The sequence below is a fragment of the Canis lupus genome, chromosome 36 (genome assembly GCF_003254725.2).
Source record: "Canis lupus dingo isolate Sandy chromosome 36, ASM325472v2, whole genome shotgun sequence".
In the NCBI taxonomy this organism is placed as follows: Eukaryota; Metazoa; Chordata; class Mammalia; order Carnivora; family Canidae; genus Canis; species Canis lupus.
This window is the reverse complement of record NC_064278.1, coordinates 18611814-18632418: the sequence shown is the minus strand read 5'-3', so window position 1 is coordinate 18632418 and position 20605 is coordinate 18611814. Positions and strand designations below refer to the sequence as shown.

The 20605-nt window shown below is 37.1% G+C and overlaps 1 protein-coding gene across 4 annotated transcripts in view; it reads left to right on the top strand.

Annotated features, from left to right (window-relative positions):
• The first annotated feature begins 13 nt into the window (after positions 1 to 13).
• Positions 14 to 20605, top strand: part of CIR1 (corepressor interacting with RBPJ, CIR1) — a 39541-nt gene continuing 18949 nt past the window's right edge. Inside the window, exons 1-7 of one of the 4 annotated variants that reach the window (XM_025460228.3) lie at positions 17 to 185; positions 4833 to 4927; positions 11363 to 11436; positions 12250 to 12260; positions 12347 to 12411; positions 12794 to 12842; positions 13949 to 14066. In XM_025460228.3, coding sequence (XP_025316013.1) covers positions 114 to 185; positions 4833 to 4927; positions 11363 to 11436; positions 12250 to 12260; positions 12347 to 12411; positions 12794 to 12842; positions 13949 to 14066 — 484 coding nt within the window. In that variant the 5' untranslated portion in view covers positions 17 to 113. Of the gene's footprint in view, positions 186 to 525; positions 558 to 4832; positions 4928 to 11362; positions 11437 to 12249; positions 12261 to 12346; positions 12412 to 12793; positions 12843 to 13948; positions 14067 to 20605 lie in introns of those variants that run through there. The other 3 variants (XM_049106287.1, XM_049106288.1, XM_049106289.1) reach the window with 3 other exon arrangements.

Below are 20605 nucleotides of genomic sequence, written 5' to 3'. Positions count from 1 at the left end.
CTTTGACCGCGGAAGTTCCCGCCGCCCCAGGCGGCGCACTTCCGGTTAGGCGGCCGCGTTTGTTTACGTTGTTCTGAGACCCGGCGTCCAGCTTCCCCAGCTCGGGCTTTAAGATGGGGAAATCTTTCGCCAATTTCATGTGCAAGAAGGACTTTCATCCTGCCTCCAAATCCAATATCAAAAAAGTGAGTAAGAAAAAAAAAAAAAAAAAGTGAGTAAGGGAAGCCGGGGAGGGTCCCGGCCGGGGGTGCCTGGGCTGCCCGGGGCTGCTGGAGCTGACCGTGGCGGTGTCTTGGGATTCCCGGGACAGTCGCCTCTTCCCCGGGCTGAAGCCCTGGTCTTCTCGCCCCTTCTCCTCCCCGGAGAAGCTCGCCGGCGAAGCTGGCATCAGCCAGGAGACGGGCAAGCCTTCGTCTGCTCGGTCGGCTCGTCAGCTAGAATGTAAATCTGTAAGATAACGAAGAAGTCTGATCGTAGTTACTTCCTCAAATGATTCTGGTTTTGTCTTTTCGGATCCCAGGGATCGTGGCTTCTGAGCTCTGCCATCCTGTCCAAAGGTGATTCCCTGTTTCCTTCAGATCTTGAAAGGGAAGTAAGATCACCTCTTGCTTCCCCTTTTTTTAATTTTTATTTTTTATCCCACCCGAAAATGTAGCGTCTGTCTCATCTCTTTGAAGTTGGGCTATTTTACGTAATATTTTTAAATTGAGGTGTACACAGTGTTACATTAGTTTCAGATATACAACGATGTTTGGCTTTATTTATGGAGTTAATGATTTTTTTTAAAGTAATCTCTGACCCGGGATCGAATCCCACATCAGGCTCCCGGTGCATGGAGCCTGCTTCTCCCTCTGTCTGTGTCTCTGCCTCTCTCTCTCTGTGACTATCATAAATAATTAAAAAAAAAAAAAAGGAATTAGACTGCCTAAAAAAAAAAAAATAAAATAAAGTAATCTCTGGGGCAGCCCCGACGGCCCAGCGGTTTGGCGCCGCCTTCAGCCAGGGGTATGATCCTGGAGACCCGGGATCGAGTCCCGCGTCGGGCTCCCGGCATGGAGCCTGCTTCTTCCTCCTGCTGTGTCTCTGCCTCTCTCTCTCTCTCTCTCTCTCTCTCTCTCATGTCTCTCTCTCTCTCTCTCATAAATAAATAAATAAATCTTTAAAAAAAAATAAAAAAATAAAGTAATCTCTGCACCCAACCCGGGGCTCCAGCTCACGACCCCGGAGAGGAAGAGTCACATACTCTGCGGCTGAGCCAGCCAGGCGCCCCTGTTGGGCTTTTTAAATGATCAGTTACAGGTCTACTCGGTGCAGTACGGAAAAACCCGTGCTGAATAGTATGGCCGTGGAAAGCAGAGTGGTGAAGTAGGAAATAGGAAAGTCTGACCTTTCTGGAATCCGACCAGGATTGTAATTATTTCAGTACAGTCACTTTTAAACTCCAGACCTTACACAAATATTTAAAATCCCTTATCCTCAGTCTCCTAATTTGTAAATTTAAAATGACAAGTATCCGTTACCACGAAATTGTTAGGAATAAATAAGATGGTGCAGATAAAGGCTGTGAAACAAAGCACCACCTAGCACCGGGCTCACCACATGGAGGGATTGCTCAATAAAGTATTAATTGCCCCCCCCCCCCCCCCCCCCCGCCTCCATACACACATTTATTTTTAGCCTGCTCTTAGAATACATATGTTATCCAGAGCTTCATCCTTGGCCTGTGCCTTACTTTGTTTACCTTATATGCTTTCCCAGACAGTCACATCCACTTTCATGGTTTTAACTACTACTTTACAACTCTGAAATCTGAAGTCTCACTTTTCTCCCCCAGCTCAAGGTACAAGACAACTGTATGATCTAGACAGTATCATCCTGGCACATTACAGGCATCTCAAACTCAGGATATCTGAAATGAATATATATCGCATCCTAAATCTGCTTATCTTTTTATACTTCCTATCTCATATGGGTAGGAAATAGAGGTAGTAACACATTCCTTCATTCTGTTACCCAGGCCAGAAATTCAGATTCATCCCTTTTCCATCACCCCTTTATCTAGGTAGCTAATAAATTGTTTGTCTTACCTTCCAAATATCTTTTGAATTCATTTCTCCTCTTTGTCACTACAGCCTATTTCTTAGCTTAGACCTTCATTATCTTCCACCTAAACTTAAATTTCCTATAAATGGAATCATGCAGTATTTGGCCTTTATGAATGATTTTTTTTCTTAGTGTGTTTTAAAAGTTAATCCATGTTGTAGAATGTATCGGTATTGTATTCATTTTTATTGCTGAATAATTCCATTGTGTGGATATAGCACATGTCTTACCCTGTATTTTCCTTGTCAAAATTTTGAACTTCTTCAAAACCCTGCTTAACATGTATAAAGTTACTTGTGTATGGGGTTATTTGTTGAAGCAAAGTTTATAATAGCAAAAGATTAGAAATTGCTTAAATGCCCATCAGTAGAGCGGGAGATTGGTTAAATAAATGGTGCGATAGCTCCACGGTAGAATGATATTTGGCCCCTTCTCCACCCAAAACCAAGAAAGTTTTTTTTTTTTTTAAACTAATCTAGAAATGATCTCCATAGTATTCAGTTTTATTTTATACATATTTTGTGTGCAAGTATGCAGTATATGTTACCATTTATGAAAAGATTGAGAAAAGAATGTATGTTTGTTACATATATTGGGTGTGTGTGTGTGTGTGTATGTGTATATATATAATCATATATATAAGATTATGTGTATATGCATTAGAACATCTTTGGAAAGATATATAAGAAATGATAACTTTGGCTACCTGAAAATATAGTTACCTAATTTAAAAATTAGCTTCTAGAGATACCTGGGTGGCTAGTTCAATATTTAACACTTGGTTTCAGCTCAGGTCATGGTTTCAGGGTCATGAGATCAAGCCTGCCATGGGGCTCTTCAGATTCTCTCTCCCTCTGCCCCTCCCCCCTCATGTGAGCATGCTCTCTCCTCTCTCTCTAAAATAAACAAATCTTAGAAAAATTAAGTCTAAAAAGCAAAACTTGCTATAAAGCATTCCATTATACCAGCCTTCCTCCTGTCCTCCAGTCACTGTCTTGTTTTATTTTTCTTGTATATATTTCTATTATCCAGATATCAAACTTTATTATTATTTGCACAGTTCATTTTCTTATCGTGAAATAGTTTAAACATACAGAAGTTAACATGATTTTTTTATCAGCATATTCTGAGCATTTTGAAGGCAAAAATGTATTTTATTTTTATTTCAGTCCATGGTACTCAAAATGTATTTAAGCACTTGAGCAATTGAGATTAGTAAAATAACTTTGTAAAATTTAGAGCTTTAAATAAATGGTAGTTATTCTGTTAGAAATAATATGTTCTCCACTTGAAAGTTATTATTAATGTGTTATTCTATGAGACAGTGACACCCTGCGTGTCTTTGTTGCAGCTGTTTTCACTTTGAGCTACAGTAAAAAATTCCAAATGTGCCTATCTTAAATGTAGGTGTTTCTTGTACTGTAACATTACATTGCTAAGTATGAAGTCAGTGGGAGAAACTTTCAGGGAACATACCAAAAGAAATTTCTGGTATATTCTGTCCCTGGAGAATTGCCTTTCCATTTCTTTTTTTTTTTTTTTTAACTGTATACTTTTTTTTTTAAGATTTTATTTATTTATTCATGAGAGACACAGAGAGAGAGAGAGAGGCAGAGACACAGGCAGAGGGAGAAGCAGGCCCCATGCAGGGAGCCTGATGTGGAACTCGATCCCAGGTCCCCAGGATCACACCCCAGGCCAAAGGCCACGGTAAACCGCTGGGCCACTGGGGCTGCCCTGCCTTTCCATTTCTGTTTTTGCTTTTATTTCCATATGAATTCCTTCTTACCCACTTCTAAAACAGTGTCCCCTAGAACATTCCTATTTCATCATTATTAAAATACTGGTAACTACACCTGTTTTGCTTCTAGAATTTAGTAATGGCAGTCTTGTCCCACACTCTCCTCTGCATACCTATCTGCCCCCATAGTTAATAATTATAATTTTATCAATGTAAGTATTTGTCCTCCAATTTACCTTCCTAAAACAGCATATTTAGAGAGAAAGTCTTGACTTCTTGTTTACATTGAATGGTTGTCAAATACTGTGTCCTTTACTGTAAAGGCAGTAGGAAGGCACTGATACCTTTGAAACCAAGAAATAACCTGATTAAGTATTCTTGTATAAGTTGTGTGGGCTTTTTACCTCCAGTACTTTTATGATTTTGAGGATTTCACCTAGAGACACAGTCAGCCTGTGGTTTGATACCCTTGAGCAACTCAAGACATTTGACACATCTCTGTTACCTGTTTTCTCTCTTGTCTCTTTCCTTTTTTCTACAACTACCTTTCCATCTCTTTTTTTTTTTTTTTCTATTCCTTATCCTCCATTTCTCCTCTTTTGGAGTGTCTGTGATACTCATGGGCATTGTTTATTCCTACTGGTTGTGCCGTAGGTGTTTTCTAGACTAGACATATTCCATATAGAGAGATGGTCATTCTCTTCTCTAGGATGATATGGAGACTGCATGCGAGAAGCTGTTGTACTGCAGGTGCTCAAAGTGGTTCTTAAGTTTGATAGTTTTGCATGGAAGTTTAGCTATTTTGAATGACTAGATTTAAGGACCTGTATCAAGGCACAAATCAGACTTTTTAGCTGTTATTTTGTGGTGATGTCATTATGGCCAAAATAGGTTATGTTGTAAACCATATATGATAGCATTTTATATTTTGTTATAAAAGAAAAGAAAACTTAGTATTTAACTTAAATTTCTTACTTCACTAATTTAGGTATGGATGGCAGAACAGAAAATATCATATGATAAGAAGAAACAAGAAGAATTAATGCAACAGTATCTTAAAGAACAAGAATCATATGATAATAGGTAAGAAATTTCACTATGCTAATGTTTTTAGAATAATCAGTTGCATGAGAATAATCACTTACTAAATCATACAGTAAATGAGCTTTTTTGAATTGAATTCCCCAATGGTAGGATTCTATTTCCTGTGTACCCTCTTTACTCTTATATCTGTACATTGCCACTTTTTCCAGCCTTACCCATAATTCACATAAAACATATATTGATGTGACTCCATCACACAGTTGGTGATCAAATCCCAACTTAGGTAAAGCTTGGAAGAACAATGAAAGTCTACACTCAAACTACTGAGATTGCTTACAAAGATACTTTTTTAGCATACACCGAAATAAAAAGATGTACAGGACGCCTTCAAAAAGTAAAATGAAGTGTCTCTACTTGACCTGCATGTCATTGCCCTATTAATGGCAGAATCATAGTAGAGTTCTGTTTTGATGTATTCCAGCAGAGTACTTGCCCTTCATCTATTGTCATTTTATGTTTATATTAATATGTCTAACTCTGAAGCTAATTGCTCTTGATTAATTAAGCAAGTGAATGATAGTGCTTTAATTACATAGACCATACTATCTTCAGTTCATTTCTGTTTTTCATCAAACTATGGAACATAAGTGAAGTACTACTTAACTCTTACTAAATATTCTCTTTAAATATAGTATATCAAGGGGCGCCTGCATGGCTCAGTTGGTTAAGCATCTGCCTTCGGCTCAGGTCATGATCTTGGGTGCTGGGATCAAGCCCCACATTGGGCTTTCTGCTCAGCAGGGAACCTGCTTCTTCCTCTCCCTCTGCCTCCTTGTACTCTTGCTCTCTCTGTCAAATGAATAAAAATCTTTTTAAAAAAAGTAAAATAAAAAAATATAGTATATCAAGAGTGAAATTATAGAAATAAAACTTTTAGGTCAATTAAGTACTCTTCTCACTAATTCTATTTAATTTGGTTAACTTTTATTGAGTACCTAATTTCATGCAAGGCCATAAATAGCAGGCTGTTTAAATAGGGGCCTATACAACTGTGATATATAGTTTGTCTCTGCCCTCAGAAATATCTATGTACACATAGTTCAAAGCTGAATATAATAGCTTGACATATTAAAAACACAGTGTTTTAAAAACTATAGCATGCTAATGTAGGACAGATGATTCCATTTGGGATAACAAAGTAAAACTTCATGAAAGAAGTGACAATTGAGCTGAACTATGAAGAATGTTAAGGATTTAGATCATCTGAAGGCCATTATTTCCCCCCACTGGCCACACTCCTGCCAGGGGACATGTGACAGCATTCGGACACTTTTTTGATTGTCAGAACTCAGAGGTTGGATGCTACTAGCATCTATCGGGTAAAGACTAGGGATGCTGCAAAATATCCTACAGTGTATAGAACAGTCCCACACAGCAAAGAATGATCTGGTCCAAAATGTCAGTAGCACCACTGTTGAGAAACCCTGATTTCCATATAGTAAAAGCTTATTAAAGATCAAAGTGGGAGAGTAGAGAGGGTGTTTGGGGAAGCAGTCAATAATTGAGTTAGGCTGATAAAAAGATAGTGGAGATGGAAAAGTAGGTTTGCAACAGACTATGCTGGCTCTTCTTCTTCTTCTTCTTTCTTCTTTTCTTTCTTTTTCTTCTTTTTCGTTCTCTTTTCTTTCTTCTTCTTTCGTTCTTATTCTTCTTCTCTTCTTCTTTCTCTCTCCTTTCTCCTCCTCCTTCTTCTTCTTCTTCTCCTCCTCCCCTTCTCCTCCTCTTCCTCTCCTCCTCCTCCTTCTCCTCCTCCTTCGCTTTTCTCCTCCTCCTTCTCCTTCTTCTCCTCCTCCTTCTCTCCTTCTCCTCCTCCTCCTCCTCCTTTCTTCCTCCTTCTTCTCCTTCTCCTCCTCCTCCTCCTCCTTCTCCTTCTTCTCCTTCTCCTCCTCCTCCTTCTTGCCTTCTCCTCCTCCTTCTTCTCCTCTCCTCCTTCCTCCTCCTCCTCCTCCTTCTCCTCCTCCTTCCTTCTCCTTCTCCTCCTCCCCTTCTTCTCTTTCTCCTTCTTTCTCCTTCTTCTCTTCCTTCCTCCTCTCCTTCTCTCCTCCGTTTTCCTCCTCCTCCTTCTCCTTCTTCTCTCTCCTTCTCCTTCTTCTCCTTCTCCCTCCTTCTCCTCCTCCTCCTTATCCTCCTCATCCTCCTCCTCCTCCTCCTCCTTCTCCTCCTCCTCCTTCTTCTTTCTTCTTCTTCTTCTTTCTACTTCTTCTTCTTCTTTTTTTCTTTTTTTTAATTAAGTAGGCTCCATGCCCAGCATGGGGCTTGAACTCAGAACCCTGACATCAAGAGTCACACATTCTACCAACTCAACCAACCAGGTGCCCCCTGTTTATTCTTGATCTTAAAAAAGAGTTACTTTATTCTCTTTGTAATTAAATATTTGAAGCTATACAGATATCCTGGGTTTTTTTGAACATTTGTCCACTAAGCTAGCATTCACTGGTGGATATTGCCTGCATCAGTTATTACTGTGGTATTCCAATAATTCTATTCCTCTCATTCCCCCTATATTTTAAAATTTGAATTCCTCTGGAAAGAAGAATTTTCCCTTTCTCTCATTTAGTTATGTATGTAATTACTTCTACCAGTATGGACTCAGTGATACTTATTCAATGGATTATAATACAGTATTATTGTTACTTATTTTGTTGCTCAGATTGTGTCAGTTTTGGCCTTTGACTGCTCTACCAGCTTGGTTCCTAAATCCATTTCACATGCTGCAACCTTTTTTTTTTTTTTAAGATTTTATCTATTTATTCATGAGAGACACAGCGAGAGACAGAGAAAGGCAGAGACACAGGCAGAGGGAGAAGCAGGCTCCCTGCAGGGAGCCCAGTGTGGGACTCGATCCCAGGACTCCAGGATCACACCCTGAGCCGAAGGCAGGTGCTCAACCGCTGAGCCACCCAGATGTCCCGCTGCAACCTTTTTTTAAAACCACTTCCTGGCACCAAGATGGGCCAAACTTGTCTTTTGTTTTTCCCTGCTCTAGCATTGGAATCAACCAAGTTCCAAGGAACCTGGTTCCTTTTACTGAAGAAAGATATTTAGAAACCAGGTTCTGGATACTAGGAGTGTTCATTGCTTCTGGGTTTGGTTAGTTGAGTACAAATTTATGAGTAATTGGTGATTGCAAAGTTTTTTTTCCCCTTCATTCAAAATGGTCCTTTATAGACAATTTTATTCTTTAGTAATCTAATTTTTCTCTTTTAAGTTGTTACTGCCATAAATGATTCTTAATGTTTATGAATGTCAATTTGTACATACTTTTTTTTTAAAGATTTTATTTATTTATTCACAAGAGACACAGAGAGAGAGGCAGAGACACAGGCAGAGGGAGAAGCAGGCTCCATGCAGGGAGCCCGACGTGAGACTTGATCCCGGGTCTCCAGGATCATGTCCTGGGCTGAAGGCGACGCTAAACTGCTGAGCCACCCGGGCTGCCCTGTACAGACATATTTTTTTTTTAAGATTTTATTTATTTATTCATGAGAGACACAGAGAGAGGGGCAGAGACACACAGGTAGAGGGAGAAGCAGGCTTCATGTAGGGAGCCCGATGTGGGACTCGATCCTGGGACTCCAGGATCACGCCCTGGGCCAAAGGCAGGTGCTAAACCACTGAGCCACCCAGAGATTCCCCACCCCCCGCTTTTTTTTACATACTTTTTTTTAAAGATGACAGTCACATTTATTATTTTGACTGGATAAAAACAGATTTATTGGAATGTCAATACATTCACTCTGCATATAATCAACAGCAAAAAAATAATAATTTTTACAAGTTTTTAATTGAAATTAAAACAAAATGCCAGTATCATATCTTTACCTTTTATTTTGTTTACTTGTTGAATTTTACATGAAGTGGAAATTGGATTTTCCAGTTTTTATTTTATGTTATTTTTGTTTCAGTATAAACTAAATGTTTTTTTTTTTGTTTTTTTTTTGTTTTTTGTTTTTTGTTTTTTTTTTTTTAAGATTTTATTTATTTATTCATGATAGTCACACAGAGAGAGACAGAGAGGCAGAGACACAGGCAGAGGGAGAAGCAGGCTCCATGCACCAGGAGCCCGATGTGGGATTCGATCCCGGGTCTCCAGGATCACGCCCCGGGCCAAAGGCAGGCGCCAAACCGCTGCGCCACCCAGGGATCCCCTAAATGTTTTTTTGCAGGGGTAAAATATATAGAACATTTTTAAGTGTACAATTCACTGCCATTAATTTCATTGACAGTGTTATGTTATCGTTACTATTTATTTCCAAAACATTTTCCGTTACACCAAATAGAAACTCTGTACCCATTAAACAATAATTCCCTATTTCCCTCTTCCTTCAGCCCCTGGTAACCACTATTTTACTTTCTGTTTCTATGAATTTGCCTATTATAGGTGCCTCCAATAAGTAGAATCCTAAAATATTTGTTTCTTTGCAACTGACTTGTTTCTCTTAGCACAGTGTGTTCAAGATTCATCCATATTGTAGCATGTGTCAGAACTTATTTTCTTCTTATGGCTATATAATATTCCATTGTGTGTATATACTGTATTTTATTTACCCATCCATCCATGAATGGACACTTAAGTTGCTTCTACCTTTTGGCCGCTGTAATGCTGCTATACACATTAGCATGCAAATATCCATCTGTTCAAGTCCCAGTTCCTTTAGATATATACTTAGGAGTAGATTTGCTAGGTCATTTGGTAATTCTGTGTTTAGCTTTTGAAGAACCACTAAATTCTTCCATAGTAGCTGCACCATTTTATATTACCACTAGTAATGCACGAGAGTTCCATTCTCTCCATGTCCTTGCCAACATTTATTATTTTCCTTTTTTTTTTTTAAATAACAGCCATCTTAATTAGTGTGAAGTGCTATCTCATGGTTTTTATTTCTTTTTAAGATTTTATTTATTTATTAGAGCACATGTGAGACAGAGTGAGCAGGGGCAGAGAGAGAGGGAGAAGTAGACCCCCCACTGAGCAGAGAGCCTGATGCTCAGTCACAGGACCCTGGGATCATGACCTGAGCTAAAGGCAGACACTTCACTGACTGAGCCACCCAGGTGCCCCTAATTTCTATTTATCTGATGACTAGTGATGTTGAGCTTTTCACGTGCTTGATTTTAACTTTTAAGATGGTGTTAATCTAAGATAAAATTTTTACAGTTGTTGAAAGTGTACATTGGCTTTAAGTATATATCATTACAGAGTTTGGGAGCCATCCTAATCTAATATCAGAACATTTTCATCATCTGAAAAAGAAATATTGTACCCGTTAGCAGTTACTTCCCATTCTTATACCCTGTGCCTTCTACTTCTCAGCCCTAAGCAACCATTAATTTCTTTTCTGTCTCTATAGATTTGCCTACTCTGGGCATGTCATATAAATGAGATTACACATATAAATGGTCTTTTGTGACTGGCTTCTTTCTCTTAGTATTATGTTTTTGAAGTTCATCTATTTTGTAGCATGTTTCAGTAGTTCATTCCTTTTTATTGCAAAATAATATTCCATTATATAGATAGAGATCCTGTCATCCTTTTGCTGTCTTTTTTTTATAGTTCCTTAAAAATTCCAATGGAAATAAGTGAAGAATTATAATTATGTAATACATCCTTTGTGATTGCCTTTTTCAAATATAAGAGGTGATTCTATTCACTCTTTAGCTTTCATCTTTATAATCAGTACTTTACTTGGATCTTATGAATTAAAACTTTAACTCAACCAGTCATTCAATTTATTGCAGAGCTTTTTAAAAAATTATATCTCTCTAAACAGAACTCAAACTGGGAACTTTCAGTGTTAGACTATAAGGAAAATGATTTTTGAGGTGCAGCAGACATTGATTCTATCATAGTGATTAACCTGTTGTAGGATCTCTTTAAACTGTTCTCTCCTCTGTGGCCTCATCAAAGAATTTGATTCTCCTATTGACTTTGACCCTTATTACAAGCACTAATTGGATTGACTTTCTAAAGAAATTCCAGAGAGACTCATTTTTCCAAATGGTTTGATCCTTCACAATTAAGAAAAAATGTTGGCACTATTTAACTTAATTCCAAATTTCTGCTGGAATATAGAATTTCAAAACTGTCATTATTTCCATAGCATTTCAGGGTTTAAAAAAAGTATGTGAGGGCGACCATGGCATTTTTCTCCTTTTCTGTTGGGAGGGCTAGGATCTCTCAGGTAATGAGAGAGTCTCAAAAATTAAAACCAGTTACTAAAGAGGCAGCACTGTTTGAATTTCCATTCATGTATTTCAGAAGTTATCTAATCAGTGAAGTAAAGTTTTGGAACTTTATCTCCAACAAAAATATTTTCTCTAAATTTCCTTAGAGTTTTAGAAGATGGAGAACAGTTATTCTGTAATTTTTTCCTCCTATATAAAATTGTTAATTTTATTTCTTGTTTTATTTAGGTTGCTTATGGGCGATGAGCGTGTAAAGAATGGCCTTAATTTCATGTATGAGGCCCCACCAGGAGCTAAAAAAGGTACTTGCCTCATTCCCTTTTTTTTTTTTTTTTTGTCTTTGATGTCTTTACAACTAAAGCTTGAGCACTGTTAGAACAGACATTTTTTTAAAGTTGTTCTTCATCTTTGGGGCTCCTGGGTGGCTCAGTTGGTTGTGTCCAACTCTTGATTTTGACTCAGATTATGATCTCAGTATTATGAGATTGAGCCCCCACTTTGGGCTCTGTACTCAAGACTGCTTGGGATTCTTTCCATCTCCCTGCTTGTATTCTCTCTAAATAAATAAATACATAAATAATCTTTAAATAAGTAAATACATACATAGGTACATAAAAGTTGCTCTTCATCTTTAAAATTGCTATTTTTTCCTGTAAAGATAATCGTAAAATACTGAATTCAGTGCAATAGAATAAATACTAAAAATACCTGTCTAATCTAGTAATATTTTGTGACTTGACTTTTTTAGTGACTTGACCTTTGAGGAGGAAAAAATGTCAACATCAACAGAAGTGCATTTATTCTTTTATACTTTGTGTATACATCTTTAGTTCTTCCTGCTGAATATGCTTATAGGTAGCATAATATTTTTTCAATGAAAAATAAAAAGGTTTAAAAATTAGGAATTAATGTGTTATAACTATCTCACTCAATATTGTATTTATCCTTTAGCAATTTGAATTTTATCTTGTGAAAGAAGAAAAAAAGTCAAACCAATAATTTCTTACAAGTTACAACTAAATACTGTGATATCATAATATATGATAGGAGACTTTAACGTTGAAGTTTTTAACTTGAGCTTTTTTTTTCTCCTATATCTTTGATATGCAATCAAGAAAACAAAGAGGTAAAGTACTATTTAATGTGCTTCAGTTTACTTGGCAGTAGATTGTAATTTTATGAAAAAATTGAAAGACTTCTTAATGTTTTTAGAAAGAAGAAACAGAAGGAGAGACTGAATACAAATTTGAATGGCAGAAAGGCGCTCCACGGGAAAAGTAAGAGCCAGTTTTCTTTTAAGATGAAATATATATCATTAACTTTATCTGATATCCCATCTTACATCGCCTCTTCGTTCACTAGAGTAGGTGACTAATGTAAAAAGATATTTTACATGATTTGTTTTATACAACTAATTTACTTGGTCATAGACTTTAATTTTACATAGTTTTCCATTTTTAAAAAATCACATATCAAACTGGATAATTAGTAATAAAGTGGTATTTGGAAATACTAAATATATTTCATAGTTCTGTGTATTTATTGAAGTTACACATTTTATAATGTATTTAGAACCATAAAACTATTTTCAGGATTACTGCTCTCTAATTTATTAAACTGTTCTTAATATTGTGTTTATACATATTCTCTACACAATAGATATGCCAAAGATGACATGAACATCAGAGATCAGCCCTTTGGCATTCAGGCAAGTGACCCATATTTTACTCTGTAAAAAATAATTCTTACTTAATAAATACTTCTTTATACTGTTGTCCAAAAGGTATTTCAGCTGAAACAGGGCTCTGTGGTTTTCATTTGTATCCAGATAGTAAAAGGACTCGGGGATAAAACATTAAATATAGTAGACAGATTAAAGATAGGAATCAGAAATTTCATGTCCATGTGGATTCTCTTTACATATGCCTATTAAATTTGATTTTCTCCTGGTAAAAAAAAAAGAGAGAGGAATCAAAGGTTTGTATTGAGGGTTATAATGATATGGGTCTCTGTAGTTTTCAGGAATTTGGAGAATTAGCTCAAAGTTAAGAAAAGATGTTAAACTATTTGTTTAGAATTGGGACAAAATATTACCAGAGGGCCAGGTTCTTGTTGGAAATAACATTTTTTGGAATCCTGCCTTGCTTATTCATTTACATATTGTCCGTGGCTTCCTTCTGCTACATTGGCAGAGTTGAGTAGTTGCAACAGAGACCTCTGGCCCATAAAGCCTATAATACTTACTATTTGGTGTTTTACAGAAACAGTTTGCAAACCTCTGGTTAGGCAACTAAAACTTCAAAGGTTAACTATTATAAATTAGAGAATTTAAGATTAAGCCAGGACATAATTCTTTTTTGATATTTTATCATTTCTTTTTAGATGACATTGTTCTATTGTCACCAAGTAACAGTCAAAAGGAAACAGGATTCAGGTTAGCTTTTAGGCAGAATTTATAGAAGATTTTAGTATTTATGTTAAATTACCAAATATAGTCAGGGAGTCTCTTTCCCTGGAAATCTTATATGAATGATACTACTAAGAAGTAGGGATTTGAACATTTGTTAGATTCTTACAATCTGGGCAGCCCCGGTGGCTCAGCGGTTTAGCGCCGCCTTCAGTCCAGGGCGTGATCCTGGAGACCCCAGATGGAGTCCCACATAGGCTCCCTGCATGGAGCCTGCTCCTCCCTCTGCTTCTGTCTCTGCCTCTCCCTCTCTCTCTCTCTCTGTCTCTCATGAATAAATAAATAAAATCTTAAAAAAAAAGATTCTTACAATCTTAATAACTGAAATAATGTTCACGATTTCTCAGGTTCGAAACGTGAGGTGCATTAAATGTCACAAATGGGGTCATGTCAACACAGATCGAGAATGTCCTCTATTTGGTCTTTCTGGAATCAATGCAAGTTCCGTTCCCACTGATGGCTCAGGTAGGCACTAGACATGATTTGTTTGAGAATTTGTATCAAGGACAAACAAGGAAAGAACATTTTTCTTTTTTTAATCTCCCTGGGTGGTGGTTTCCTTTGGTTTGGTTTTTTTGGACCAAGTCATGTGCTCAAAATATGACCAGTGGGAACTCTGGTCATATATTTTGAATTTGAAATGCTGTGTATTAGAATTAAATTTAATTTTTCTAGCCAAGGGCCCTATAAGCTTGATTTTATTTATTATTTATTTATTTATTTATTTATTTATTTATTTTAAAGATTTTATTTATTTATTCATGAGTGACAGGGAGAGAGAGAGAGAGAGAGGGAGGCAGAGACACAGGCCAAGGGAGAAGCAGGCTTCATGGAGGGAGCCCAACATGGGACTCGATCCCGGGTCTCTAGGATCAGGCCCTGGGCTGAAGGCAGCGCTAAACCGCTGAGCCACCCGGGCTGCCCTATAAGCTTGATTTTAAAGGTAAAAGACAGATTAAGCATAATCAGGTTAGTAACCTAAAAATAGTTATTTTTCATATTCATGTCTCCAGAATTATAAATGTAGGCTAACTAGAAGACTCAGCAATTGCCTCATTTTAGTTCAGAGATAAAATCAAAACTGAATTTAAAAAGATGTTAAACATGTTAAAATTGAGTTTTACTTGAAAGTTATTTACCTTCCTGCATATTATTAACTACTTAAAAAAACTGGTCTAATTTGGTTTGGATCATTTGCACACTCAGATATTAAAGCTGAGAAGTTTTAAATTTGCAGTGCCATATTAGTATATTACTGATATAGCCACACTAATCCAACTGTAAGTCATAATAAATTATAAATAGAAATAACCAGAATAAATAGAAATAATAATACTTAACTGTAACCTTAAACAAGTTACTCCACTTTTATGAGCTTTACCTCATCTTAAAATATGGATGATAGTATAACTCAAGAGATTTTTCAGCATTATTTAAGAAACTGCAGAACCTTTTTAAAAAAGAACTCTTATGTGAAACCCCAGTATATAGAACATATATAAGGCAGAGCTGCTGTACTGAAGCAAGTGCTCTGAGCATTAAGCCCTATCCTTCTCACTAGCCCTGTGATGCACTTTTTTGGACTCCCTATGGCTTTCACTACCACCTTTGAGCCCAGGGTTCACTGTCAATCAGCATATGACCTTCAGCTTTTATTCTCTTACAAGAGATCCTGCTTCCTTCCAACAAGCCAGAGGCAGGCTTTATGATTCAAAATGCTAGTTCTCATATTAAGATTATAGGAATTTGATCCGTTGTCAAGTTTGACACTGGAGTTTTTGTTTTTGTGGATTTTTTTTTTTTTTAAGTTTTTTTAAGGGCGAGGAGCCCAGTATGGGGCTTGAACTCATGACACTGATTAAGATCTGAACTGAAATCAAGAGTGAGAGGCTTAACCGACTGAGCCACCTGGGCGCCCCTTGATGCTGTTCTTAAATGGCATTATGGATATTAGAATGGGTAGAAGAAGTACACAGAATATTACAATTGATTTTTTTTTTAATCACTGCTCTAAAGAAGGATAAGAAACCACATTTTACATAGAGGGAAACCATTAGCTCAGTGGTGAGAGAGTATTAGTACAGACCTTGGTCTGGCAATCTCTGACAAAAGAACACTCCATGATGCCACTGTGCAGGTACTCTTATAACCCACATATTGATGTTCCCTCCCCTCCCCTGCCCCCACTAAACTGGTGAAAGAAGAGGGAGAGGTCCCAAAAGAAAGCCCCAAAGAACATGAGGGTAGACTAGGTCATATATGAAGAACCCATTGTCTCAAATATTTCTGACTACAGTTTTAGTAGTCATAGGAATCTAAGTTATTTCTGAAAAGTATATATGTTTTTTGGAAGGGGTTGCATCATTCTCGTTTTTCCTTACAACTGCATGACTTACTTCTGTATTGGCTAGGGGCAGACAGTAGTAATGGCTGCCTTTGTAATCCCTAGCCTCATTTTACTTTGATCCTGCTTCTGAGAGGATGAGTAGGATAGACTCCAGACTTAGCCTTTTATTGAGTAATCAGTAGACCTGCTTTGTCTTGATTCTATATTAGGGAATATAACAACCCTTGAAAGAACATACGCCATTGACTTAACCTCTTTTTAAGAGTATTGGATGGTGAATTCAGATACAACAAAGCTGGTTATTAGCTCTTCTCCAGCCGTCTGTTTACATTCATAGACTTTAAAGTATAATCATTCATTTTATACAAAGTTTTTGGAGCGCACTTATGGTGGGATTATACTGTAGTTCTGTTCTTCAGTCAAATGAACTTTTTCAAAATAAAGTGAACCAAGTAGAAAAATACACTATTTGTGGCTCCTACTAAGTCTTAATATATATGTAACCAAGCCTGAACTGTCTACAAATTACTATTACTCTGTATCTAAATGAATTGAGTAGTGGGTGATAGAGGTTAAAAATGTATTAACTTTTTTGAAATACTATAGTTGATAACCCTAATATATAAAATGCTCTTTCGGGATGCCCAGGTGGCTCAGTGGTTGGGCGTCTGCCTTTGGCTCAGGGCATGATCCTGGAGTCCCCGGATTGGGTCCCACGTTGGGCTCCCTGCATGGAGCCTGCTTCTCTATCTGCCTATGTCTCTGCCTTTCTTTCTCTGTCTCTCTCATGAATAAATAAATAAATAAATAAATAAATAAATAAATAAAATCTTTAAAAATAAATAAATGAACATACAAATGGGAAAGGAGCAAAAGATATAAATACAGGTAGCTTACAAAAGGAGGACTGCAAATGGCCATGAAACCTATAAGGACATTTTCAACAGCATTAATAACCAAAGAAACGAAAACTAAAATAATATATTATCTTTTTGCCTATCAATTTTGGCAAAGATGGATCCCTGGGTGGCGCAGCGGTTTGGCGCCTGCCTTTGGCCCAGGGCACGATCCTGGAGACCCAGGATCGAATCCCACATCAGGCTCCCGGTGCATGGAGCCTGTTTCTCCCTCTGCCTATGTCTCTGCCTCTCTCTCTCTCTCTGTGACTATCATAAATAAATAAAAATTTTAAAAAAATTTTGGCAAAGATTTATTTTTATTTATTTAAATTCAGTTAATTAACATACAGTGTATTATTAGTTTCAGAGGTAGAGGTCAGTGACTCTTCAGTCTTATATAATGCCCAGCACTCCATTACAAAGATTTATTTTTTTATTTTTTATTTTTTTTCCATTACAAAGATTTAAAAGAAGTATACATCCACTGTTGAAGCAAGTGTGGTAAATGAACATTTTAATCCACTGTTGATAGATTGGAATCGCCTTTTTTTTAATATTTTATTTATTTATTTGAGAGGGACTGAGAGAGAGAGAGCGCACAGGCAAGGGTATAGGGGCAGAGGGAGAGGGAGAAGCATTCTCCCCTCTGAGCAGGGAGCCTGCCTGATGCAGGCCCAGTCCCAAGACCTCGGGATCATGACCTGAGCCAAAGGTCAGGATGCTTAACTAAGCCATTCAGGTGACCCTGGAATAGCCTTTTTAAAGAGTCATTTGATGATATGTATCAAAAGCCTTAAATGCATGTCCTTTTACTTAGAAATTCAGCTTCTAGGAATTTAGAAGAAAGTGATAAGAGGGGCGCCTGGGTGGCTCAGTTGGTTTAAGTGTCTGACTTGTGATTTCGGCTCAGGTCATGATCTTAGGGTTGTGAGGTTGAGCCCTGTACTGGGCTCCCCACTGAGCACAGTGGGGAGTCTGCTTGAAATTCTCTCCCTCTCTGTCTGTTCTCTCACCCTCTGCTCACAGGTGCATTCTCTCTTAAAAAAAAAAAAAGTTAAAGATAAATATTGGTTCCCAAGCCCCTTTCAAATCAGAGTCCCGAGAGAAGTCTGAGACTGTCACCCCTAGAGGATGATCATGATCTGAAATTTTGGGAAAATGAGCTTAAGCAAAAATGATGCCATGGAATATTCTCTGTGGTGTGGTATGTGTTCTTTTTGGAAGCAGGATAGTACAGTGGAGAAGAAAAGATGGTAATGTGCTGAAAAACCTTTTTTTTTTTTTTTAAGGGAAATGTTCATTTCAGCATCATTTCTTGTTTTTCACTATTATAAATTAAATATCCAGCATTAGGGGAATGCAATAAACTGTTGATATATTTAGTGAATTAAGGAGTACTAAGTGAATCTACATTATTTTGGTAATGTAAAACTACATGCATATATATTAGGACTGGAAGGAAACACAGAAGAATGAAAATAGTTTTATAATTGATGAAATTACAAGTAACTTTCTTTTATGTTAAAATTTGTGGTTAAGGGGATCCCTGGGTGGCTCAGCAGTTTAGCGCCTGCCTTCCGCCCAGGGCGCGATCCTGAGTTCCGGGATCGAGTCCCACATCAGGCTCCCAGCATGGAGCCTGCTTTTCCCTCCTCCTGTGTCTCTGCCTCTCTCTCTCTCTCTCTATCATTGAATAAATAAATAAATAAATAAATAAATAAATAAATAAATAAATAAATAAATAAAATCTGTGGTTAAAATTGGGAAAGAAACTTAAAATTTAGGCTTTACAGATGCTGAATATCTCATGATATGCTTCAAAAGGCAAATGTTTTCCTTTGTACTCCTATATTAGATTTATTTTCAGAATAGTTGTAACAGCTAAAGGAAGCAAAAAGTTACTGGTATGTTGTAAACAGTATGTTTATGATGAGAAATATAAGTAGCAGTCTGAATTCTTTGCCTCATTCTTTTTTATTTTTTTTAAGATTTATTTATTCATGAGAGACATAGAGAGAGAGGCAGAGACATAGGCAGAGGGAGAAGCAGGCTCCTCACAGGGAGCCCGATGTGGGATTCAATCCTAGATCCCAGGATCATGACCTGAGCCGAAGGCAGACGCTCAACCACTGAGCCACCCAGGTGTCCCTCTTTGCCTCATTTTTTATAGAAAAAAGTATTAGGAAAATTTCCATTAACAGTTTTTCCTTTAAAACTGGCAAATGGGGATCCCTGGGTGGCGCAGCGGTTTGGTGCCTGCCTTTGGCCCAGGGCGTGATCCTGGAGACCCGGGATCGAATCCCACATCGGGCTCCCCGTGCATGGAGCCTGCTTCTCCCTCTGCCTATGTCTCTGCCTCTCTCTCTCTCTCTCTCTCTGTTACTATCATAAATAAAAAAACAAAAAAAACAAAAAAACTGGCAAATGTAAGTGTGAGAACAAATACTGACAAATACACAGGATATTTTTTATTTCTTTTAAATCCTATATCTTACTCATCTGAGAATATCTCAAACCTCTGAACTCTGTGATAAAATTATGGTAAAAATGGATCACTAGCTTTCACCATCTGTGATACCCCAGAAGATGATGAAGATGATGAAAGTTACAATCTATTCTAATGCACTATGAAGGTTGAGAACCATCAGCTTCAGCTGTGTATAAGAACAATTGATATGATAAAAAGACTTATTAATGATATTGATGTCCTTAACATTTGGTCAAATAAAAAAAGCAAGTTCTAAAACATAGTAGCTACCTGGATTCCATTCCTGTTTCTCTTGCTATCTTTAGGTAGATATATAGACAGATACTCGTGGGAAAATGTCTGGCAGGAAGTAGATGAATATATTAACATTGATTGTACACTTATAAGTTTTATAAGTGAATATTAGAAAAATTAAAAATTTTGTACATAGAAGTAAATTATTTAAAATTTTATTGCTCAGTTAAAACATTTGAAGTTTGACCTGAATTTAGCAGTGCCACTTAACTAACAGTAATAGAAACTCTTAAAGGTTTCTCAAAAACAAAATAAAAAACTCTACAGTATCAAATAGAAAAGCAAATAATAAAGATGTATTCTGAATTTGAATGCAATGAAAAATAAACTGGCCAATTTCCTAATCCACTTGCTGATTCAAGCTAAAAAATCTTTTCATTTTAAAAAATCACCTATTGAATAATGTCTCACCAGTGAATAGAGCTTATTTTTGCAATAATGCAATTTCAGTGGATGTGGTTATCATGGGATAATCACACCCCTGGGGTACAGCCTTGTGCCTGTAATCTCCCAGGAGTGTAATTATTTCATGATAACCGCACCCCCTGGTGTTGCATTATTTCTATTATGAAATTCTTAGTTTAGTATATAAAGTAACTTACTTTGATCACTGGAAACTGCAAGGTGCTGTTAGAATGTTCCAGCTGTGAGGTTTACAGAGACCAGCTATAAGATTTACTTCTCCTTTACAAAGTTAAATTAGGCAATCAAAATGCTTCTTTTGGCTAAGCTGTTTAGAATATCTTTTCTACGGATAAGATCATCTTAACTTTGTAAGTTTCTGTGCACTCTAAATACATCAGAATTATATATAAAACTTGCAAGCCTCAGTGGTGACTGAATTTTTATAAAATATTTTTATATTACAGTACAATCAAATGGCCTGCCCACCTTCCTTTTATCTACACTCTTGGCCCTTAATTTTATCATTGACTCTTACTATCTGTCATTTAAGTTTTTAGTGTATACTGAAATT